Below are 25,636 nucleotides of genomic sequence, written 5' to 3'. Positions count from 1 at the left end.
TCTTTTAATCTGTGGATGGGTTTTCCACTATCAAAAGCAATCCAGGTGACTTTTTAAGGCTGTGTGCTATGTCCTCCATGGTCTTTCCATGTTCTTCTCACAGGCTGTCCTGGTTTCAGATGGGATAGAATTAATTTTATTCTCAGTACCTGGTACAGTGCTGTGTTTTGGATTCAGCATGGGAATAATATTGATAACACACTGATGTTTTGGTTGTTGCTAAGTTGCATTTATCCTAAATCAAGGACTTTTTTGTGTCTCCTGCTCTGCCAGTGAGGAGGAGCAAAAAACTAAAAAAAGCTGTGAGGGAACATAGCTGGACAAGTGACCCAAACTGGCCAAGGGGATATTCACACCATGGAATGTCATGGCCAGCACATCAGCTGGGGAGCTAGCGGCAAGGGGGAGCCGACCGGGGCTTCAGGAATGGGGTCTGCATCAGTCAGTGGGTGGTAAGCAATTGCATTGTGCATTACTTGTGTTTCTTTTTTTTTTAATCCTTTTTGTTATCATTATTTACTATAGTTGTTCTTTTTTACTTTGTTTCAATAATTAAACTGTTTTTATCTCAAACTACAGATTTTACTTTTGATTCTTCTCCCCATTCCACCAGTCTGGGGTGGTGGGTGAGTGAACACCTGGGCTTAAACAATGACACAGCTCTTATGGTGCAAAGCCTGAACAAATTCACTAACTTGTTTTGCCAGCATTTTACTCATTCTGTGATCACATAGCTGGACTCTTAACTGTGTTCCATGAGACTGTAATCATGGCCAGGACCTAAAAAAAGGTATAGAAACTGGCCTGAGAGAAGAGCTGCTAGATATTTTCATTAATACTTCTTGGTCTTGGGCTTTTGGGAGTCCAGTAGCAGGGACTTCTGTAGTCTTTGTAGCTGTCTTGCACAGCCATTCCCCAAATCTCACCAGAAGATGGTTGGCTGGTATTTTGAAAGTGGTGTGTAGTCTTTGTGTAGAAAAATCAATTCAGTAATTAGATTTACTTAGCTGAAATTTCAGAATTAATTTAATTTAAAAATTCCTATATTAAATTACCGGATAAACTTCTTTTTAGATACTAAATTTCTGTGGTTTCTGTGAAACCTACACTATTTTACAAGAAGTTTAAAATCTGTTTATGCAAGTTGCACTGGGGAGCTTTGGTGTTGCAGGAACTGAGATTGCAACAGGCTATTGAACTACATGGTAAATCAACAAACCATTACAAAGGTCCTTTAGACATACAAATAAGAACCAGTGATTTGTTTTCATTAATATACTGTTCATTGTGTTTGCAAAGGAGTCTGAATATCCCAGTGCATTATTTTTGAAATGATGCTGGTAGAATTAGCAATGCAAGAATTGCAGTTTAATGAAACACTTTTATTACTGACAGTAACCAGCGTGAGAAACTTGGTATGAAATTTTGAGAAACTCCAGAATGACCAATGAAGCAAGTTTTAAAATAGGATTATTGGTGTGACTACAGTGATGGGAAAGAACAGCTGGGGACAACAAGGTAAACTTTGTGTATTATTAAAATGATCTGTTGACAGAGAGTGTTAATGGTGATACTTCCATTTGCCACATCAACTGCTTTTTGTCTGCTACTTGAAAAATTGCTGCAGACAAGGAATAAAGAAACCATGATATATCTATTGTATTTTTGCAACATTTCTGAAAATCACTGTCCTTCTGTGGTGAAAATGAAATTCTTCCAATTCTAAGTTAATGAGAATAGGCTTAGGAGGGTTGACAGTGGTTGCCAGCAGAACATCTTTTTTGTAGAACAGAATGCAGGAGAAACCAAGACAAACCTGGAAAGCTTGAAAGGGACTCATTGTGGTGATGAGGCACATCTACTGCAGTCATTGGTCCACACATATTTCAGAGGTTATGGAGAAACCTTATATCATGTGCTGTATTCACACCAACAGTTACAGTGATTTGTTTTTCACTACTCTTTCATCTTTTGGGTTTACTGAGCATTTCTGAAAAATATTATTTCAAGTGGAAAAAAACTTTTAAGTTTGTATCTCAGCATCTCTATTTTCTAATAGTTCAGCTTTCTTATATTCCAAAAGGTTTCTATTTATTTTAGCCTAAGGAATTTGCTATCAAGTTTAAACCTGCCCATTTTCAACCAGCAAATAGAACTGCAGTTGGTAGAGAAGTGTTTGGAGGTTGTGTGATAATTATTTTGACTCAATTTTAGCCAAGTATTAGAGATCTTTTGAACCACAGGGGATTTCTTCCTTTGAGCTAGTAAATTGAAAAATATTCTTGTTATATTGGCTTAACTGGTATGAAAAGTTCTGTGTATCTGATTAGTAGATAGCAAATTTATAATTGCTGAGAGATTTCAATACTCATCACTTTAAAGCATTGAAATAATGGCACTTTACAAAATCTATAGGCCCTCCTGTGCCATTTATGCTTCTCTTTCCGTGAGGGTAGGCTCATTCTGAAGGAATAAATTTATTTTCCACTGTTTTATAGCTTGGGCTTGAAAAGCAGTTGTTGCTGCACATTCTACAGACTAATTTTGCATACAGATAAACTCTTGGGCAGTGAAAGCCAGGACTCGAGTCCAGTGCTGAAGGGCTTTGGTCTTGCTAAGACCAGTTTTTGTGGTTTCTCCTCCTCTTAGGCCTGACACTCTCTGCCAAACTGGATGCGAGGGGCAGAGACAGAAGGGGAGCTGATCACACCACGCAGGTGTGCGGCGAACAAGGGAAGCCCCCAGGCACCTGCGGGCTTTGTGTTTGCTTCAGTCAGCCCGGGCGGGTGAGCACGGCCTGTTCGCCGAGGGCATCCGAGTCACAGCCGGCCCGACACCGGCGGGTCCTGCCCAGAGAGGCGTCCGCTTCTCCTCGTCCATCCTCAGCCCAGTAAACCACAACAGCTGTGGCAGGCGATGGCAGCAAGGAGGAACTAAACTTCCCTTCCCCTTTCTGGGAATTGGTGTCTGCTTAGTTTCAGAGCCGAGAACGCGTTGTACCCCATGTACTTCTGCGCAACCTTGGGGCAGTTTTGCTCACGCTTGTCTTCTGTGTGAATTCACGAAACTGTCGGAGCGTGCACAAGGGCAGCTGAGCCACGCCCCGGGGCCGGCACGGTGGGCTTTGTGCGGGGGTTCTGTAGGCTTCGGCCCGAGCCGAGGGGAACGTTCCAGCCCACGCCCTGCGGGCCCGCAGCCGCACGGGCACGGCCCGGGCCCGCGCCTGCGCCCGCCCCTTCGCGGCACCCGTAGGAGCGCTCGGCGGCCCCGCCCGCCGCTCTCGGGATTTAATTACAGGGGCCGCTCGGCCGCGTGATCTCCGGCACCGCTGCAGCTCCGCCGACATGGCGTCCACCAGCCGGTACGGGGGCGGTCTGGGCGCGGGGGGCCCGAGGGAGGAGAGGGAGCCGCTCCGACATCGCTCCCGCGGCACAGACAGAAGATGGCTGCGTCGCCCCCGCGACCGCCTGGGGACTGACCGGCGGCCATCGCGGCTCTTGCCCGGCCCCGGTGCTGCCGTTTTAGCGCGGCTCTCGCAGTGCACGACGCACCGGCCCCTCTCCGGTGTCCTGTTTGTCAGGGCCGTTCCTTAGGGCGGCGGGCGGTCGGCCTCAGGGCGCCCGCGTCTGTTCCTGCGGGCCGGGCCGGGCGGCCCCCGGCTGAGCGGCCTTTAAGGGGCCGAGCTCGCCGCCTTCGCGTCTTCGTGTCGCTATTGCTGGGCAGCGCTCTGAGGAGACGCCGAGGTTTTTGGGGGATTTATGACCTGAGTGCCGGGCTCCTCGTCAGCCACAGCTCGGCGCGAACGGCGACTCGGCCCGGTCTGTCCAAGCGCGGCTGTGGCTTGGCCGGGCCGTGCCGTGCCTGCGGGCCTGAGGTGGTACCGAGCTCGTCCTGGGGGCCGGGCACCGGCTGGTGCGACCCCCGTGTCCCACCTGCTCAGCGCTGCCTTGAGCCGAGGTGCAGCTCCCTGGCCTGACTCCGCCTTATCGGGGCCTGGAAACTACTTTTAGGCTCCCACCCTAAATCCGTACGGGCACTATTCGGTGACCAGACGGGTTTCGGGTTCTGAATTCTTGCCTCCTGGAGACATGCCGAGTTTTTCTTTCTAGTCAGGAAGGCCCACGGAGCAGACTGGAGTGACTCTGTAACTCATGCTAAACCTGTCCTGGGATCTCGGAAGTGCTTCCGAGTGATCTTGCTGCGTCTCGGGAGTTATTTGCTGAGATGGGCCTTTACACACGTGCCATGCATTTTCCTTACGTGTAGCTGGCTTATTAAATTGAACCCATTGCAAGGGGTACAATATAAATGTGTAGGTAGATAAACCGAGTTAAATGGGGATGGGAAGACAAATTTTTGCATTGTTTTACAAAGGTAAAGTCTGAAACAAAACATGGTTGGTATTCTTTGGGGTGTCTGGATTTTTTTTTTCCTTTTGCTTGGTGTGTCACTGCCTTTTATGTAATACCAAATGTCAGATGATTGTGAATGCTTTGTCAACAGTGTTGTCATATGAAACTTGTGGCTGGGAATAGAAGGAAAGTAGTTTAAAGAGCTTTCATGTACTGTTTTGAACATAATTTACATCTGAAGGTCTTGTGTTGACATGTGTTTTCTGGAGGTTTTAATATTAATAGTTATGTTGATTTTCAGTTTTGGTTTTGGATTGCAGACATTTTTGTGAACAGTCAGTAGATTAAAATGTTTGACTTTTTGGTATTCTAGACTCATCAGAAATATTGAAAAATGAAAATTAAGATGGGAAGTATAGGTTAGGCTGAATTAATGGCAAAAATAATAGTGGCAAATGGGGGAACTCAGAGTAATTCTGTTGGGAATTTTTTTACAACTGAATGGATTACAAATTGTTTTGTGGTTTAATCAGATGGAAGTTAGTAGTCATGATAAATTTTTTGAGATCAACTTCTGTACTCTTGTGCTTCTAAGCTTGAGCAAAATGGCTTTGTGGAATACATGGATCCCAATTGTAAACACTTTTTACTACAATTTTGAAATAATTGGTTTTAGTAGAACTATGTAACAGTTGTTAATATGAAGTATTTACTTTAAAAATGTTTGGTTAGAAGCAACTGGCTGTTACTTTAGTCAGTAAACAAAAGCTGTTGTATTAAATAATGCTAATGCTTTATGGGTAGCTGTAATTCTTGAAGATCCATGGGTGTGAAAGAGATCCCTGTTTTCAGAACTTCTTGTCATGTAATTGCCTTAGGAGCTGATTACTTTTTGTTAAGATTTTGCTATTAATTGCTTAATTTAAAATGGAATTTATTGTTCAAATACTTTAAAATAAACCAGTGTTTGAATTGGGAGTTTTCCAAACATACACGTTGTATGTGCACTACTTCCTGAGTTAAGATCCTGGTAAATAATACTGTTCTGAGTAGGAGGAGTGAAAGTGCTCGTTTGGAATGAAGAAATTGCCACTAACTTCTTGGGAAACTTCATTTAGCAGTAGTTTGAGTTACACTGCATTTAATCAAGTGTGTTATGTAGATTTTTAATGTTTTGATTTGAAGTGATTTTGGTACAAGATACATTACAAAAAAATTGGAATTTAAGGTCATCTGAAGTCTTGATTGTCAAATGTAGTGTTATAGCATTCAAATAAAAAGTGCAGTTCAGGTAATCAAGTTAATATTCTGTAATTTAAATCATTAAGTGGTGTATTACTGAAGTGTTCTTATCATCAAGGAACTCTTTTGATTTTGATATGCAGCCTGCTTGTTTAATAGTAATGAATACTTCTCATTTATTTCTTAGTTTGGATGTACTTCCGAGGGTGACTTGCCCAAATCATCCAGATTCCATTTTAGTGGAGGATTACAGAGCTGGTGATATGATTTGTTCTGAGTGTGGGCTAGTAGTAGGTAAGTAATTATTCATGTTTTTATAAATTGCCACGTAACCTAAATGGTGTGTGCAGGTTTGCGCCCTCTTGATGTCCAAGTGTGAGTGGTAGGTTTGATGGGGTGTGTGTTTGTTTGTTTTTGGTTTTCTGTGTGAGGCTTAGGTTCTTCTGTGATTGTCTGTTTGCTAAAAGCTTACTGCTCTGCGTAGCCTGTCTTCCAGTAACTTCTTACACTTTGAAAATAATCAAGCTCTCTTTAAAGACTGAAAATTTAAAATGTGCTGTAATATGAATTAGAGTATTGTGCTGTCCAGTCCCATGTTCTGTCTTTATTCATGACTCTTCTTTCATTCAGGAAAGTGTAAGAGATGTTATAAAAGCTCTTTGTGAAATAACTTGCTTATAAGGAAAAAAACCAACACAACACAAAACCAAACCCCAACCAACCTCAGTTTCCCAGTAGCTAGAGTTATCTTCTGCCCTGAAAGATTTATCTTTATATGGTTGCCAGCATGCGTTTTTGTTAATCACTTCTCCCGAGGCTTTTAAAGCTATCCTAAGTTTTCCCACTGGAATTTTGTGGAACTCTTTTACTTGGTTTGTGTAGCAGCAACTTCCACAGACTAAACTATATTTTAAAGTATAATGGAATATTTAAAATGAAAGGCCTGTTAAGCATTGTCTTTTGTTTGAATGAGAAAGAGGAAGTTGCTATAGAACCTGCTGCATATATATTTTTATGTATCTTTTACATACATTTTTATGTATCTTTTCTAGGATCAGCATTTTGCCTTAATGTCCTTACCTTACTGTACCTTACTGTATTTATTCCTTTTATCATGGGAAACTTTACAAGCTTATATTATGATCATCCTTTAAACTTCATTGATTTCTGTTAATTTGTTTTAGGCCATTGCGTGAAAAAATCCTCCTTGAGGGTACATGGTTGTGTGATTCATTCAGTGGTGCTAAATATTTCAAATTGTTTATACCCCTCTTTCCTAGACTCTGGTGGTTTTGTTTTGCCTTGCTGAATTTAAAAATTTTCATAAAAAGCTGAAAGTTAAGGAATTTGTGGTGAAGGTAGTACTAGTTTAGCCAAGCAACTAAAATATGTCTCTTGATACAAAGGCAAACTCCTACATAAATGTAGGGGTAAATGTTAAAACATTTAAACTTAAGTACCAGTTTTCTTTAAAATTATGAAACTGTTTAAAACCTGTAAAGGAAGGCTTATAACTGCTTTGTTAAAAAGAAGGACAGGTTTAAATTGCATAAATTCTGATAAAGGTCAATTAATCAGAATAAATTTGCTAGTTAAAAATGCAAATATTCACAGCAGTATTTCCTACTGAAATATGATTGAGCTTCTAAGTTACTGCTTAAAATAGTTTGGTGCATGTTCAGCTCTTTGCGTGGCTGTGACAGAGATTGAGCAAAAGTTTAGAAAAGCCCATCTTGATCAGTTAATAACTTAAGATAGTTCTGGTATTGGGAGAAGAGGAAAAGCTTTTTCTTCATAAATGTAATTTTTTGGAATTTGGAGTTTGTCAGAAGTCTCAATTCATACACCTTCTGTAACCTAGTCACAAGGAATTCTTGCCTGAAGAGTTTATCCTGTTTTTTTCTGAATTAATAGCATTGGTGAATTCTTTAGTTCAGAATGTTAGCAATTTCAATGAGCAGGATCATTAGAATATTAGTAGAAACTGTTTCTGAATTGAGTTTTTAATATGTGTTTGCAATTGTCTTAGTGTAGTTTACTGCCTACAGTACTGGTAGGATAAAGAATGTTTTTTAGGTAAGCATTCTGTGGCTTTCTCACCAAAAGGCTTTAACAGACTTGTGCTGATTGTTCTCATTCTGTGTTGCATTCCTTCAGCTGTTCAGCTTGCCTCTGTGTCCAATTCCTTAGCTAGGGTATCCAGCAGGTAATTTAGAAAACCAATTAAATAGGGTGATGATAAGTAATTGAAGGGAAGTGACCAAAGAGAAGTGTGAGCACTAAATATTTTCTCACCTGGTCTGATAAGAAATTTAGAGGTGGTGTAAACCAGATCCAATCCTTGATGCCTGCTTTCTGGAGTTGCTTGTGAAGTAGGGATGTTTTAAAGGAGTGAAAACAAAATTTAGCTTTCATGTGTTCCAAATGCAACTTTTGTGTATTTGTAGCAGATTCCATGGGACACGTTCCCCTTAAGAGAGTAGTGATTTCATTTCCTGTTTTTACGTTGAGAAGTTTTGTTTCAGGGCTTGCATGCGTCATGATCACATGTGAGCAGAGCCCACTGAAAATACAGTTTGGGATGGACTAAAAGTTACTGGGATCCTTCAGTGAAGGGGATAATTTAGAACAGTTAACCCCCCTCATGCAAAAATCAATATACCGTGGAGCCAAAGAAGTGCTACAGGTTTATATAAAAATACTGGTTTTTAGTGTCTGCAGATCACTGCTGGTGTATGGTAAATGGTAAATGCAGAATTTGTGCTCTTGCATTACTGCTATAAAGTACATACTGGTGTGAGTTCACTGTTTTTTTTTTTTTTAAGTGTGTGTATGTGCAGGTTAGCTGTAGACAGAGCTAATAGTCTTTGACTAAGAGTATTTGCATTTGATGTTTTTCTTGCTTGCTATGTTAAAGTACTGAAGTTGCTTATTTATGGAAAGAGTGTAAGACTATTATATGTAAAACTGTATTGTAGGATAAAATAGCTGGTGCATAGATAATTTTCAGGTTTGTAATCAATTTTCTGGGAATAGGAGATTAAATCAGTATTATTATAAATGATCTTGCATTTGTCAGGTCTGCAGCTGAAACGGTAAAGCAATAGAAAATTTTGGGGTAGCAGGAGGCCAGGACGCAGAGGAGCTGATCTCTTTAATAAGTGGATTCCATATTTTAGGCAGAGCTGTATGTTGCAAGTTCTACTTTTTAAAGGGATTTTTGAGAAAGATTTTTTATCAAAGTTGTTTTCTACTTACAGGTTTTATTCTGAGTCTCAATAAGATTGAAATTTAAGTCTAGTATGCTGGGTTTTTTTGCACAGTATTTTCCATGTGTTCTAAATAAACTGGTGTTTTACTGTGCAGTATTAAAATAATTTAATATTGTAATGTCATTATGACTGAAGGTGGTGTTGAGAGTATTAGTGTTTCAAAATACTGCTTCATTCTACTAAAACCTCTCATCTGCCTTTTCATTACTACTTTTTGTGGATTAGTTTGTGTTCTGTCTTCTCATGATAATTATTTCCAACTTGTTAACTTTTCCTTCTGCTATTTGCTTTTTGCTTGAAAGGCACTTGGAGACCTAAATTATAGTCATCCAAGAAATTCTTATATTAGTCTGGATTGACATGCATTTGAGACTTAACAACTCTGTCCAGGTTTATTTGCTGTGACAAGAATAGTGTTTTATTATCCCTGCCTTTCTCCAGTCATTCTAAGCTATGTGCTACAGTAAGGGTTCATGGGCTGGTGGGAGAGCTCATGGACAGAGTTCTTAGGGCTTAGTTCTGTGTTCATTTAAAACATTCACCATATCTCATTCTCCTGACAGGGTTGGTGGGGGGAGAAGCGTGTTGTTCAAGAACAGAAGGCTAGCAAATCCTCTTTCTTGACAGGCAGATATTTTGCTTTCTACCTTAGAGGCAGTAAAAAAGGCTGGGAATCAGCTCATATGCCAGAAGGGTCTGAAGAAAGCAGAGTGAAAGTGGAAGACAAAGCACTGAATTTTCTTGATGTTGCAAGATGATGTGAATTTCAGAGGAGGATAAGAACAAGTCTGGTGGCATGTACTGCTATGTAGTATCTCGGGTATAAGGAATACCTCAGGTTAGGAATACCTTTTGAAGACATTCTTTAAACTTCTGTATAAATAGCTTCATTAAATGTTGTCTTAGTGTGCAGGAATTAAGCAGTGAGGAATTTATTTTCAGTGCGTAGTAAGTGATTTTCTCTAACTAGTTAGCTCTGTCTGCTTCACTAGGCAAGTGTGGCTGAGAGGAACAGTGTTCCTGTGTGGTTCTGTTCTGGGGAGCCTTCTTTGATTAAAAAAGCAGAAGTCTGTCTCCAGCTGATGAGGATCCTTGGACACATATCAGCTCGTTAAAGCTTTAAATCAAATTTTGACCAATATTCAGACATTTCTATTGTGTTCTGTGTATACCTGGGTGTTCAGTTGAAGAATTTTAGGGAAAAATATTCAATAGGCTGTTGTCAGTACTAAGGCCGTTACAAAAATCTGTCTGAGGATTTGTTTGGCTGATATTTCTGACAAGTTTGAGATCAAAATGGTGCATTGTAAATTCAAATGTGGTCCATGAAGAATACGTGAGATTTGACTATACTACGGGTTGTTTTTTTTTCTTGGCAGTATAATAAACCATTAGGAAAGGGTTTCACAATTGCCTCTCAGCTGAATTACTCAGTTCAGTAATGAACTGGCTGGTTCATTACTCAGGATGTCTGTCATTAGGGATAAGATTGCTTGCTTCTGTATAGCTGCTTGTTTTTTCTGAAAACGAAAAAAAAAATTTTTTGCAGCTGTTTGTAGTATCCAGTAAGTGGAGAAGGTGCTCAAGTACTTCTGACTTGCATCCAGTAGAGGGCAGTTACATCAATAGGGGAAAAATCTTTTAATATTTGGGTGTACGTTCAGGTTTATTCCTTTCTGCAAGTACTGTCAATCTTTAAAACAGTAATTCTTTATTCAAAGTATTGCTTAAAAAGTAGGCAAAAATCTTTAGATATGGATGTGTATTAGTAGCTGTTACATGCTTGGTGTCCAGACTACCAAAAAGTGTCTGAAAAGTTGGTCCTTGGAAAAGACTCTGCATTCAGAGGAAAGCTAATTATAAAGGATACTGATGCTTAAAGCCATTCTGAATAGTTGACTCTTGCATAAGCATTCACAGATACGTTATAAGGGAAATTTATAATACGAAGAAGGTAACCTGCTTGCCTTTCTCAGCCAGCATTTCAAATAGTCTGTTTTAATTCTAACCCTTTTCAGCTTTAAAGGCAAAGGGTGATGCCTCTAGGGGTTTAGCAGTAATGCTTGTAAGAGTGGAAACAGACTTTAGATGTTAAAAGTTAGCATCTTTTGTCAGGCTTTGTAATAAGCACTGCTCTTAGCATGAAATTTCCTGGAGGGTGGAGGAGGCTTTAGTGGGTTTTTGGCTAGTGACCTAAAGTATTTGAGGGCCACTAATGATTCTATTAGGTGAAGTATTAGATTTTTCTAGTAAGTAACAGTAACATTTTTAATCATCCTGTTTAGGGAGTGGTTCTCAACTTACTTCCTTACCAGGTTGACAAGGCAAATAAGGGCTTGGAAACAGTCTGAACTGCTCTGATGGAAAAAGAGTCTCAAATATTGTGATGTAGAATAGATCAGGCACAACATTTTCAATTGAGATTCTGTAGTTTGGAGCATCCTTCACAAGTATGTGAGCCATTAATCTTTTAAAGGCCTCAGGTCCTGGGGAGGTGTAACTTCAGTTGACCAGACTTATCCACCTGATCATTAGCATTTCTACTCTCATTTGCTTCTTCCAAAATTATTATGCAAGCTGATGGCTTAGGAAGTCCTTTTAGATTTGTCATCATTTGGATATGCAGGAGCTGCTAAGCCTTTGTTCTTGTAGCAGCCATTTGCCTGCGGTGCTGTACTGTTTTAATCCATAGTTGCCTTTTGGTACTGGTGTGATGCTGTTGATGTCTGGCAACTAGTTAAAATCATCTGCGGCTTTTCTGTTTGCTTGCTTGCTTGTGGGTCTTTTTATGTTTTGTTTAGCCATCTGAAAGCCTTCTTTAGTTATTTTAACTGTCTTGTGAATAGGCTGGTGTTGCTGGTTGTGATGATAAATTTGTGGTGGTGACAATTCATTGAAAACAAGATAACTTTTATAAAGAATACTAATGTCTTAATAAGGGCTGGAAATTTTGTAGAAAAAGTGGTGACTGTAAAATTCTGTGTTTGTTTATTCCCCCCCCCCCCCCCCCCCATGAGTTTATTCTGTGGTAACATTTAATACATCGGGTCCTTAAGAGAAGTTCTAAGGCTGAAAATGGAGAAAAAGGTTCTGGGCTACCATATGGGGCAGTATATAAGCTAATAAATAGAATGTGGAGTAGATACACCTGGAGTACTGTGTCTTGCTCTGGACTTCTCTGTACCAGGAAGAGAGAGACTTGCTGGAGCAAGTCCAGAAGCAGTTTGCAGAAGTGATTTAGGAGTTAGGAGAGTCTTGAGAGCTGAAGCTTGATCTACTCTGTTCAGCCTGGCTCTGTGCAGTTTCATGTCTTCATGATTCTCCCAGCTTGTAGCCTGTTCATTAGTTTTTTCACTGTAGTTTGTCACATCACCTCATTACTCTGCTTAATAAGGAGCTGACTGAAGCTTAAGTGTAATCTTATATCCATATACATATTTATATTTAAATTTGGCATTGTAAAATGCTTTTAATTAAATGTATAATATATGTGCTCACTAGATGGCAGCAGATTCCTTAATTAACTGTGAGAATGAAGCATTCTCTACTAACAGTTGGTATTTTGGGACTTCAGAGTGCAAATCAACTTTTAATACTGTGTTTATGTTAAAATTAAAATATTAGTTAATAATATGCAGAAGTTAATACAATGTGCAGCTAACATTAGAGCTCCTCTGAAAGGAACTTAAGAACATGCCTTCCCAGAAGTGTTTCAAGACTGGATTTGGAAGATTACATTGCTCATGAATGTCATCATATTTCTTGTTTTGGTTAGAAATCTTCAGTTTTAAGCTGTCTTGTCTTATAACAGATAATGCAAAATGCAGAAGGAGAAGAAAATACATATGTTTTATGAGTTACTGCAAGTGGAGTGCAGCATTAAAATAGCTGGTATTATTTCACTGCAAATATGTAAATGAAAACTCAGGACTTGTTGCTTGAAAATATTTTCCTCTGAGATATCACTTCAGGGGAGGAGTAAACATACATAAGTTCTGATGTGTAGATATTTCATACTATGTTTTAAAAACTGCTCAAAATTCTATTTTAATTTTTGAGTCTGACCTGAGTTTGGTCTTGAATATCTGTAGCACATGCTCTCTGCATGTGTCAGTTGTGAAGAAAAGTAACCTTGGCCTGAGGTTTTCCGTTCTGAGTAGCACTTCTGCATTTTACTAAATGAGCTTTTGAGATTGAGTAACCTGAATTTGGTTACTGACCAGGGAAGTTGGCAGTGTGTGTTTGCACTGGAGCCTGTGTGTTAGTCTGTTAGACTGTATTTTAAAGAGAAACTGAATAGTTGAAGAGTAGTTTATGAAAAGAAATGAAGCAGTGGAGAAAAATTAATCTGTTCAGAAAGATGCTTTGGGGTATCAGCCTGGAGATGCATTTCACAAGGATTTGGTCCTATAAACTGTTGTTTTTGTATGTATTTCAGAGGAGGAAGCTGAGGAGGTGAACTCATCTGTTAGAGGAAAATCAAATAAAGGAGTATCTAATGTGACTGTATCTGGTGAAACCCTTTTGTTCAAAAGGAAGTAGCCAAGGAATATGTGGGCACTCCCATCCTTACTGTAGTTTTAGAAGGTTTATATATAAAATGTGAGAAAGCAGAGACAACTGTATAGTATACTTATTGGGAGATTTTTTTACTCTCATGTTGGACTGTTGGACCCATATTCCAGCTTGTTTAGGAAAGCCAGTCAGTAGGGTATGACCTAGCAAATTCAGTTTAGAACTTAATCTTAATTCAGGACCAATTTTCAAGGCTTTCTTACACTGTTTTTTGCAAGACTAAACTTAGTATTTTAAAGTTTTGCTTTGACCACTTAGTGTGGGGCTTAATTGAATCTGTACTAATACCACAGTTCTAAAGTGTTTTTTTATGTATTGAAGAATTAAAGATAATAAATGATGCATTTTGTTTCTTTTAGTTTCGTGTAGAATGGGATAATCCAGCTAATCATGCTTGTAGCTGAATACATTTTCCATCTATGGAAACCTGTGGGCTTATTTGTTCCATTTTCATTAATACTTCTAGCTTGTGTCACACGTTTGTGGAAGGCTTTTGAAAGATGGAATGTGCTGCCTAGGATTTTTGTATATTTTCAGTGACATTGACAGTATACAGAAAAACTGTTTTTCTGTAGTAGCAAATTTCTTGGCAAAATGAAGATATTTGCATACTGCATCTTAATTACATAAATGCCTTATATTCAGTGATTTGTTCTACTTAATCTTTTCTTACTCTGACGTAGTAGTCTCAATCTTCTGGTTGTGATGTGTTTATCAAAGCAGACAGTGATGTAGAACTTTTTTTGTTAGAGCAGGAATGGTTCATAACTCACAAGAGGCAGATCCCTGTGTGAGTCATTTAGGTCATTCCCACTTGTGTGGAAAAATATTACATCATTGCTCTGTACTCAGTGTTCTATTTATACCATGCCAGAATTTTAAGTACATTTTGCTTTTTTTAGATGCTGTAAACAGTATTGGTGGTTTGTCTAAAAGTAAAGTTATTGCTAGGCCATAGAAGGAGCATTACTGAATCAAATATTTACAGAGAGTCCAGGAGTCAGAGGAGCACACTGTCTGCAAATTCAAGCTTGCCAAGGGTGTGGGGGTTGACCTTTGTAGCAGAAAGAGTAAAAGGCAGCACAGATTCATCCTATCTGTAACCCTGTAGCTTTTTGTGGTTGTTTTTTTTCTTCTTCCTCTTGGTTTTTATTAGAGCAGTAAATAAAGGTGAAGCCATAGTTATGAGCAGGTCTGACAGATACTGATGAGAACACCTTTAACCTAAAGTTATTATTTTTTGTTGTAGCAATTTCTTTGGGGGTTCACAGCTTTCAAGCATCCTCCTTGCATAATTTTATGTTAAAAATTGAGCTATTCTGTCAAATTAGAGTCCCCTTGTATTCCCCAAGGAATTCTGCAGTGGCATCACTCTGTCAACACCTGCATTTTCTCCAGCTTCAGATCTTGTATTGTTTGCAGAGTGCTTTTTTTCTGTCTGTTTTCACCAGGTTAAATCAGCCTCTGTGATTTCATTCTAAGACTTCCATACTGTAAACTGTGCAGTCAATGCTACTTTTTTTTACAGACATTTCTCTCACAACAAACTTAAACATTGATAAAGGTGGTGAATTTTTCCTCAGGTTTAGCTAAGGATACCAATTATTCTGAAGTTTCTTCTGAGCTGTATTCTGCTTTACTGCAGAACACTAAGAAAAGTGTTCCTTCTGTGTTCTTTTGTACATGTGTTCTTAAAAATTCTGTAGTATTGCTCTGGAGGCAACACCTTAGCAATGCAGCTTTTATCAGATGTGTGAATACAACGAACTATGCTGGGTTTGGGGCCGGGGTTTGTGTTTTCTTTTGTGTTTCTTCCCCCCCCCCCCCCCCCCAAGTTTCTATTGTTGTGTTTACTGTAGGGCTTTTGCCTGCATCAGAATGTTGGTGAGAATTACTTCTCAAACTGGTAAGTTGCTGTAGGAAAAGTTTAGGTGAATGTGAATTTAAGAGAGGACTGCAAGGAAAGTTGTTTCATTCAGAAAATGTGATGCTTTTCCTGTTTATTCTGAATCTGTACTGAAAATCTTCTAGTTATAACAGGGTTGATTGTGTTTAAGAAAAAGTAGTTGAGTATATATATTTTATGTTGATACTGTAAAGTATCATGAAATTGGACAGGGTCACAACTGTCTTCAAGAACAAAAATTGAACTGCAAAATGTCATCCGTGGTGGGTTAGAAGGTACAAAATTGAGAGTACAAAGGACCTAGAAATGATTCAAGAGAAATAATTTACTATAGCTTGATGGGATTGTGCATGATAGGTAATTCATATGTGCACTATTAACACATGACAAGTGTGATAGAACTTGTTAAGTTACAACAACTAACTCATTGAGAACAATCCACAGGCAGTCCTGACTCCAGCTTGAAATCGAGATCTTGATTCCTTTTGTGTATTGGAAATGCCGTGATGTTCTTAATGGATAATCCATAAAGGTGATGGCTCCTGGTTTCTGGATGTGTTTCTTTAGTTATTTATGCCTTCTGTGTAGCTCTAGTTGCATTTTTTTTCCCATTGTAGATCCTGAACATTCGTGTTTGTTCTCCTGCCAGTTACTGTTGTGTTGGGGAATGCCAGCAGACTGCCTCCTCACGGTGCAGAGCTCAGATACCTGTTTTCATGTTTTCATGCAATATTATAAAGCAGTGTATCAATGCAGACTTTGTGTTGCCTTGTGTTCTCAGGTGACCGGGTCATAGACGTGGGGTCGGAGTGGAGAACGTTCAGCAATGACAAAGCAACCAAGGACCCATCTCGAGTCGGGGATACCCAGAATCCTTTGCTCAGTGATGGCGACTTGAGTACAATGATTGGCAAGGTAACACTGGAAATAGTAAATTTTGCTGAGTGTTTTTATTTCAAGTACCAGATTGTATGTCTGTAGAGAAACTATATAACATATATATTTTTGAAGTTGGATTGAAGTTGCATGTTTCAACAGTGTATAAAATGTGGCCCTTTCCTGGGGATAGAAAGAAAGAGCCAATCTTTGCAAAAAGTTTGCACTGCTGTGGGGTTACTTGCTACCTTTTGATATGTTGCTATAAATAGGAATGCTGATGTTGCAATTTAAAAAGAAGTATATACTTTGACTTAGCAAGTGTATTTGAAGTGGTTCTGAAATTAATGTTGAGATCTCAATAGCTAGTGCTGCCATTTTTTTTTGGTAGTAAAATCTGTATCAGATTTATGTTGGAGACCTGCAGATCTCACATTGTACATGTTCTTTCAATTAATGTTAAAGCACTAAATGTAAAATTCTTTCATGGTGTGAGTGCCCCAAAGGAAAGTATTCAGTCTATACTTGGGTTGAAATTTTGTGATGCTATTATGTCCTGCTGTTTCTCCTGAGAGCAAGCAGGACTAGTCACACAGATGCATTCCCTTTAATGAAGTAGTGACCTAGGTAAGTTTTAATTGTTGTACTTTCTTCTTCATTTTTTACTGCAAGATCCAAATTATTTTTTTGCAGATTTCCTGAATGTTTCGTGAAAAGGGGTGCAGTTGCTGATTAAAAACATTTTGCTGATTGATGTGTTTTCTCAGAGGTTTTTGTCCCAGGATGTTGCTAGGATGAAGAGCCTAAATATGTATGTATAGGGCAGAGTGCAGCATACTTTTCATCCAAGAACTGTTCAAAGTGAGGAAGTCAACAAGTGAATACTGATGGGCAGTTAATTTTCACCATTAGTGAAAAAGAAGTCTTCTCTTTGAGGAATTGTCCAAGTAGATTATTATGTTTTGGACAATTCCAAGCATTGCTGCCTATCATATTTTAGGATTATAGGTGGCTTTTGGAGTACATTCAGACAGATTTCTGCACTGCTTCATTCAAACATTGACATTGCTAAGTGGCTCTGTAAAGCAGTGTTGTAGAAGTCACAGGAATTCTAATACCACCTATATAGGATCAGAAATATTGTAGTTCAGAGGGCTTGGACTTCAGTTGCTAATTTGGTCAGCTGTGATAAAGATCAGATGGAGAAATGGGCTGTTTGCTTCAGGCTCACATTGTTTCTCACTCTGGGCTGTGTAAATACAAGGTTTGTTTCTGGGAGCTCCGTTTGATTCAGTCACTAGAATGACCTGAGCTCCTTTAGAACCTGCATGTTGGAAAAGACAAAAGACATTTCAGCTAAGGATAGATTTTGTGTCCAGGTGATCAGTGACTTGTGCTGTTAACCCCTTCCCTCTGGAGGTTCAGATCCTAGTTCGGAATAAAGGGGGATAGCAACCTCAGTGAGAGAATTAAAGCCACACACAAACCTCTATGAAAAGTTTGTTTGCCCATGAAAATGATAGACTTTCAGAGCTGGACATTCAACTAATGAAAGTTTTGCTGTGAACCAGAACATCCCAGAATAGGCAGAAGCAAACTTGTTGTAGCAAAGAGTGCCATTCCATAAAGACAAGATGAGAGTTTTAGTGTGGTATGATTTAACCTATGAGAACTGAGTAAAAAGTGCTGGAGCTGCCAGGATTGTGTTTGGGATTGTAGAGGGGGCAGTCAGTCCAACTGTAGATACTTTATTTGCACAGGGAGGAATTGCAGAAGAGGTGCATTATTTTCTATGGGAGATTGAGAGTCTCTTTAACAAACCAGGATGTTTTCTGCACAGGAGTTCCTGTGTTTGTCTTGCTGGTAAGCAGGAGCTCTGTGTTGTCGGTTCCTTGATGTGAGCTCTGTATCAGGGGCTGCTTTTTTTTCAGTCATTTGGAAGGAAGTGAATGGCTTTTACCAGAAGATGCCGAAGAAATCTGCTGTCAGTGCAGAAAGGGCATGAATTTTGCAGCAAGAAAGTAGTACATTTCTCAAGCAGTCATCTGAAGTCCCTGCTGGCAGTAGGCTGGGATGTGGATTGACCTAGATAGACTCAGTGGTTGAGCAAGGGTGAAATTGGTGTGGTCTTGAAGAGGGTAAGTAGTACCTGACAGAGTACAGAACAACCTTTGTGAATTCCAGAGGATGAAGCAAGGTAAAGAGTATTACCTTCCCAGTTAGCAGCAGGTGTTAGAATGGCCTGGAGTGGACCCCATATTTGTGTGCCAGAGATGGCTTTAACCTTTCATATGGGACAGGACCAGGGCTCTTTCTTTCTTCTTGAGGTAGGACTGCAGATAATAAAATCTTTACAGCTGACAACCTCCACCCTTGCAAAAACACCCCCACCAGAAAAACCCCTAAAACACAATCTGTGTTGTGGGAAATCCAAAAGGGAAGGACATTGATATTGATAATGCTTATGGCACATCATGTTAGATCTGTTGTAGACTCCTGGGGACAGAGGTGGAAATAGAGTCTCAGCCAGTTACAACAGTATTGCTTTGTAAGAGTAGAGGAAGAGGGTCAGTTCTGCTTCACAGAATGCTTTGTCTCTCTTTCCTCTAGGAAGGCAGGAGCTGCTGCTCTGGGGCCCCTTCCTGTGGTCTGTATGTGTTAGCTGCTCTGCCTGTGCAAAGGGATTAATTCCTAATTGGTTTTAATGCTTAAGGAACCCATCTGTCTGAGGCAGCAGCAGCAGCCTGTGTTGGAAGAAAGATAGATTTGCCTGTGAAGAAGAGGGTGAATAGCATAGTTGGCAGTGGTGGAAGTGGTTTGAATTCCACAGGCAGGTCTTCAGGACACTGGAACAGAACTGGAACTCTGAAATTAGATACTGTGTGCTGCAGTTGATCTGATTACAATGCAGATCAATTGGAGGCATGGTGAGGTGTCACATTGTGACTTGATTGTCAGAACATTATAGTTATTTCTAAAATTCTAACATAAAGAAAAAACTGAACAAGCAGCTTTTAGTTTTGTTTTGATACAGGGAGGTTTCTTCTAGGAGTCTAAAAGCAAACTGTTAGTTTTGTTTCCTAGCTTGTAGAAGATGTCTTTTGTCACCTTTGCTAGTTAAATTGATTCCTTTTTTTGTAGTAACTGCAACTCCAAGAGAATTTATATTGGTTGAACAAAGATCTAATGCAATCTCTTGGCATAGAATACATATCCTTTGATCAGATATCTCTGAAAGAAAGCTGGCTTTTGTTAAACTGCATGGCCTGAATCTGGAAGTGCTGTATTGATAAGCAATGAGACTGTATCAGAGGCTGATGATTGAAAAATCAGACAGGATCCATCAGACTGATCCATATGAGCTGGTTGTACTAGGCAAGAAGACTGCTGGATTTGGGGGCATGCCTTGGTGCTGTGGTTAACCACAAATCAGTGATGTGGATGATACTGGTCATACTTACACTTTCTGCTGCTGTAGGGGAATACTGGGGTACAAAGCTGTTGAATGCCAGCACTGTAAGTCTGACATCCACGGAGCCCCTTCAGAGATTGTCACTGTTTACTTGACTGCATGTTTTTCACTTTAGTTACCTTGAAGGGTGTTTCCAGGATTGTATCCGTAAGGTTTCTGTTCTGTTTAAAAGCCAAACAGGTAGAACTCCTGACTCAAAGGCCACAACAGCGAACCGCATGATTCATAAAGTCAGTTTCATTTCAGTTAAAACTGTGGCTTCTGTTCTTTTCCATGAAGGGAAAGGAGCTCCTAACATGGTTGTCAAGGGCTGAAATCAACAAAGCATTGTCCCTCAAAGCTCCAGAAGGAAAGTAGATGGTGCATTTAAATAACAAATGCAGGGAGAATTTCTATGGTTTATGTAAGCAATTGAGGTGGAAGAGTTTTCCACCCTTTTTATAGTTGTGAGTTGTGTATTGGGCATGGCTCTTGAAGAGGGCTCACATCAGCAGGGTAAAATCCTTGTCTAGTTTCACTCCACAGCACCTAATAGATGTGTTTTTTTTAATTTTTATTTTATTTTATTTTTTGATTCTCCTTAACCAGTGGACCAGGGAAAATCCCTGTGGTGAAGGGGAATCCTTGCTGGCTCCAGGACAGAGCAGTATTTCCTGGTAGATTAATATCTGATGTGAAACCTGACTAGACAAGGACCTGGGGACTTGCTGTTGTTCGTGCTCATTCTTCTGGCATCTACAAGAGTTTGAGCTCATGCAGTTCCATGTAAGCATTTGTGCATAACAAATGTGCATAGCTGATCTAGGAGGCCATGATAAACACAAATGTAACACACTGCAGGGAGCAGGGGTATGACTGAGTGCCAGCAAGGAGCCTTTTGACCTGAGACTTCTGTATACTTTGTGGCATAATTTTTGAATGGAGGGCCTAGTATTGCTCTTTGTGGCCTGAAGTCTGTTGTACTTTATTCTTGCTCTTTGTTTACCTTTTCATCTTAGTGGGAACTTTGAATAGTTGGAGGTGTTCATCGAGCCAAGGAAGTAGGATTGTCTTTGGAGCAGTCCTCTGTTGTGTCTGGGTGCTTATTTTGTATTAAAGGATGTTTGGAGTAGTAGGAAAAAGCCAGGAAGGGTTCTGGAATCTGTCGTAGAGACCTGTTGAAGGAGCTAGGGAGACTTGTGAGGAGGGTTCTGTGCCGAAGTCCTCAGTTGCCACAGTGAGTCAAGGTGTGTGAGCACCACAGATGGTGTCTCAGCAGGGAGGGATCCACTGGGGCTGCTGCAAGTGGGGTGTCATTGAGGCCTTGGGCATGGGAAGGGGAAAAGTGTAAGTGAATGGTCAGGAGTGAGTGTTATTACTGTCAGAAAACATGTATTAAATGCAGAAGTGCACCTCAGAGATGATAGAGTTATAGCCTGTGTAAAAATAGAAGGGCAGTTCCCAAGAACATGGGTCAGGAATGATTTTCCCACAAAGGCAAAATACATGGGTATTTCCATTTTCTGATTAAGGCTTGCAGCTTCTAACAGGCACCGTATCAAGTTGGGTTGGACTGGCGCATTGTGTGTTCTCTTTGCCCATGCCTTCACTAAGATGGTTATCGTTGTAACAACTGGTCTCCAGCTAACCATAAAATCGTTTTTCTGACTTGCCTGTCTGCCACAGATGCAGCCTAAAGGATGCACCAGAGTTGCATAGAATATCATCCTGGACCTCAGCACTGGTGACAGGAGTATTGAGATGCACACGTTGGCTATATATAATCTTTCTCTTTTTGACTCTGTGACTATTGTTATGTAAAGGAAGAAAAAACCCTTGTGTAATCCACAGTCTCTGGGAAGCAATTCATGATTTGAGACTGGTGTAAAGTGTAGAACTTGTGTGGAACAATGCTCGGTTGAATGAGTTACTTTCAGTGTTGTTTATTTACACAACTGTTGGAACTGATGCCTTGAATGAAAGTGTATAAAGCTGGAAGATGTTTGCTCTTGAAGTGAGCAGGAAGTTGCTTAGTTGCTTGTATTATTGATGATACAAATTTTTCTTTTCAGGGCACAGGTGCAGCAAGTTTTGATGAATTTGGGAATTCAAAGTACCAAAATCGCAGAACTATGAGCAGCTCTGATCGTGCGATGATGAATGCTTTTAAAGAAATTACAAACATGGCAGACAGAATCAACCTTCCTAGAAATATAGTTGTAAGTTCATGTCTCCCTTCCTTAAATTGTTCTAGCATTGACTTAGTTAGCATAATATAATGAGCACATGAATTTTTGATATTGCTGCTAATTAAATGGCCTAGAGTTAATTAAATTTCATCTTCTTGCGTTGAAGGATCGAACAAATAATTTATTCAAGCAAGTGTATGAGCAAAAGAGCCTGAAGGGGAGAAGTAATGATGCTATTGCTTCTGCTTGTCTCTACATAGCCTGTAGGCAAGAGGGCGTTCCAAGAACATTTAAAGGTAAGTTTTCAGTGATACAGATTCAATTTTGCTATGAAGGAAAGATTTAGTTACTGTCACTGTAGGAGGTTGGCTTTCTTATTCCTGGACTTTGTCAAATTGTTCTCAGCTGTAGCTCACCTTTGAGGGGAGGGTAGAAGGGTCTGTGGGAATTTGTTGTATTTGTGGAGTAGGCTCTAGGGCATGGGGGTTTTGGCATTTGAAAAATATTTTGAGTGTTGGTGAAACTTAAAAGGCATTGTTTTGATCGGAGGATGGTGGAGACTGTTGTAACTGACTTTAACTGAATTTGAACCAGCAGTTCTGTAGTAAATTTGTGCAACTTTTCCCTGACAGAGATGCAATTCTCTAGCATTGAGTACCAAATTTCCCATACTAAGTGAGCTGTATTAATTAGCACCTTATGGTAAGTGTGCACTGACTGAATTTTCACAAATGGTCAGAGCTTATTCATGATGGTGGCCTTCAGGACATTGGCTCTCTTTGTGGGTCTTAATATACTGAGAATCAAGTTGGATTACTGTGGGAGGAGCAAATGCTGTGAAGCCTAAGATTTAATTTATACTCTTTTTTTTCAGAAATATGTGCAGTGTCCAGGATTTCAAAGAAAGAAATAGGCCGGTGTTTTAAACTTATTTTGAAAGCTCTGGAAACCAGTGTTGATTTGATTACAACTGGAGACTTCATGTCACGATTCTGTTCTAATCTGGGTCTTCCCAAACAAGTACAAATGGCAGCAACACATATTGCCCGTAAAGCTGTGGAATTAGACTTGGTTCCTGGGAGAAGCCCTATCTCTGTAGCAGCTGCAGCTATTTACATGGCATCACAGGCTTCTTCAGAGAAAAGGACACAAAAAGGTAAAACTTGACATTTTTTTGGTCTTTTTTTGGTTTGTTTTTAGTTTGCTATGTCTTTCTTCTTGAAAGAAACTTCAGTATTGCTGTAAAACTTGGATGAGGTCTGTGCAAACAGTGATAAGCTCCATTCTAACTGCATACAACAAGGACCAAACCAGGATCTCCCAAACCCCAGAATGAAATGGAGTAATTGGCTACACTCAGTGTAAACTGTGTTCATTTTCTTCTGGTATTAGGAGTTGGATTCTTGAATGCAATGGACCAGTGCATTCAAATGAGCATAATAATTTAAGTTCACCTATGCTAGTATTTTTGTGTGTCCATTTTGCTTCTCTAAAATATTCCAAACAGGAGCTTGGTGGCAGTTGCAGGGAGCACTTGGGCTTTGGCTTACATTGAATCTTTATTCATTCCTGCAGCCAGGGAATCGCCTGCATTAGTACATGGTCCTTGACTTACCGTGAGCCTGGTAAAGATGGAAAGTGTGGGATGGCAAGGTTTGCTGTGGACCAGATGGGGCAGATTCCCTGCTGGTTAGGCTAGCCTGTGGGGAGCCAGTAAGGAGTTCAGGGCTCCTGAGCCACAGAGCAGCATGGATCAGTCCCTGGGGCTCAAGGGAATGAGGCTACAGGGCAGCAATATCTCGGGAAAGACATTTGCTTAGGCTGCAGGGGGTAGAACTTGATGTGAGAAATGGATCCAAGTGCTCCACTGAGTTATCCAGATCAGAAATGTTGAAAATGTAGCAATTTCTTAATGGAGCATTCCTTTTGGATAAAGAATAGCTTTTGTCTGTCAGGTTGTGGTGTTTTGTTCTGCATTTGTAACTGCTTATGTCCCTGGAGCACTGTTGGCACTTTGCTGGGTCTGTGAGTGATCTGGAGGCCAGGAAGTTCAGTACCTTCATCCTTGCTTGTTGTGAGCTACTGGAATTCATCTCTTAAGAGTGATAATTAAAATATAGCTGCTTGCCATGGACACCATGGCTCCACACTGCTCCAGTGTTTTCAGACATTACTGAAGGCTCTCATGCAGTGTAAGGTTTAAATTCCTGACTTGACTAACTCTTGAATAAATTTAAGTTTCTGTGCATCTCAAACAAGTGTTCCCTCAGCTTGTTAGACAGTGCTGTGTGCCTCTGCCTTATTTCTTGGTGCACTTTAAGGTAAATGTATTTCATGCTTAACTTGAAGGTATCAGTTTTTGTCTGTGACTCAGTTTTTTGCTTGTTTTTGCTTATATTTAATCAAAGCATAAAAATGAAGATCCAGAAGTTGATGATGATTTATTAAAATATTGGTGGTCATATATAGTAAATGTTTCTAATCACTTTTACACTCTTAGCCCTCTTCCAATTTGAAGTTTGTTATTCCATAATTTATAGGTTAAGCTGAACTGTAGCACATAAGAAGACAGACTTATGTATCCAAAATATTAGTCACTGCAGTTAAAACCATTTCTAACAGGCTTTTGGGGGAGTTGCAAGTGAAGCAAGTGTCCAATGCCTCTTGATAAGTTATGCTTGCTGGTTTCTTGAATACAAATGGCAAAAGTAAAAACTAACCACTTCTCTGCTTTTTGTTGTAGAAATTGGTGATATTGCTGGTGTGGCCGATGTTACGATTAGACAGTCGTACAGGCTGATCTATCCTCGAGCTCCAGATCTTTTCCCAGCAGACTTCAAGTTTGATACCCCAGTAGACAAACTACCACAACTGTGAGATGGCAGAGGGTTAATTTCTATTAACCCAGGCCCCCCCCCAAAAAAAAAAAAAACCAACAAAAACAAACTCTTTATTTTTGCCTATAATAAAGGTTGTACAAAGTGTTAATATTGGGTCTTCGTGTTGTGGAACTGGAGGATATGGAGATGGAGCATAACTGCTGGAAGGCAGCATACATTCCAAGGGTAAACAAGCTCATTGTGTGGCATTTTGTATGTATATATTAGTGGAAGTAAATATTTAATATCTGTTGCAACAAATTTAATTTGATACTGTTGTACTTATTTAGATTTCTTTTGTAGGGATCGAGTAAGATGTATTTTGGAGAATTTAAAATATTGTGTAATTACCAAATAAACTTTTCCAAAAACACCATCTTGTGGTATGACTGCAATGTGACATGCATGTACTCTTGTACATGCTGAGAACTGGAATGCAGTCCATGGAGTGGTGGGGAGTGAGCTTCATAATGTGGGCTTGGTCACAAGGCTGCTTAAATGCTCACTTTATGGACAATTTCTGATTTCTGGAGTGCTCTGGTACTTGTAGGGAGCTATAGTGTGGGTGCTTGCACACAGAATATAAACAGTTGCTGAAAAGCCATTCCAAGTTTTGCACAACTGCTGCAGAATATTTCCAAACTGGTTGCAAAAGGATTAATCCCATCCTTGGCACAGTCTCCCTGATTCTCACTGTCTCTGCTTTTCTGCTGTGAATTTGAGGTAATGACAAAGCAGCTACTGAAGAAGCATGAGGACTCAGTTTAGTTGAATTAATGGTAACTTCATGATGCTTAGTACTGTACAAAGAAAAGTAAAAAGTATTTATAGTGTAAGTTTGTTAAATTTTGGACCTGCCAGCCCACCCTGCAGTCTGGCTGGCCTGTGGTTAGG

General features: G+C 39.8%; 1 protein-coding gene across 2 annotated transcripts; it reads left to right on the top strand.

Annotated features, from left to right (window-relative positions):
- The first annotated feature begins 1,385 nt into the window (after window positions 1-1,385).
- GTF2B (general transcription factor IIB) lies at window positions 1,386-25,115 on the top strand. 2 transcript variants are annotated; one of them, XM_053950158.1, is made up of 7 exons: window positions 1,386-3,361; window positions 5,782-5,888; window positions 16,129-16,262; window positions 21,747-21,893; window positions 22,030-22,159; window positions 22,738-23,019; window positions 24,607-25,115. In XM_053950158.1, exons 1-7 carry the CDS (start codon window positions 3,345-3,347, stop codon window positions 24,738-24,740), a joined length of 951 nt encoding a protein of 316 aa, XP_053806133.1. In that variant the 5' UTR covers window positions 1,386-3,344; the 3' UTR covers window positions 24,741-25,115. The 2 variants fall into 2 exon arrangements, with proteins under 2 accessions (XP_053806133.1, XP_053806135.1); XM_053950160.1 differs by lacking the exon at window positions 1,386-3,361 and adding an exon at window positions 3,760-3,818.
- Window positions 25,116-25,636: the final 521 nt, after the last annotated feature.

The sequence above is a fragment of the Vidua chalybeata genome, chromosome 9 (genome assembly GCF_026979565.1).
Source record: "Vidua chalybeata isolate OUT-0048 chromosome 9, bVidCha1 merged haplotype, whole genome shotgun sequence".
Lineage (NCBI taxonomy): Eukaryota > Metazoa > Chordata > Aves > Passeriformes > Viduidae > Vidua > Vidua chalybeata.
The sequence above is the reverse complement of the archived record's forward strand: the minus strand, read 5'-3'. Positions and strand labels throughout refer to the sequence as shown.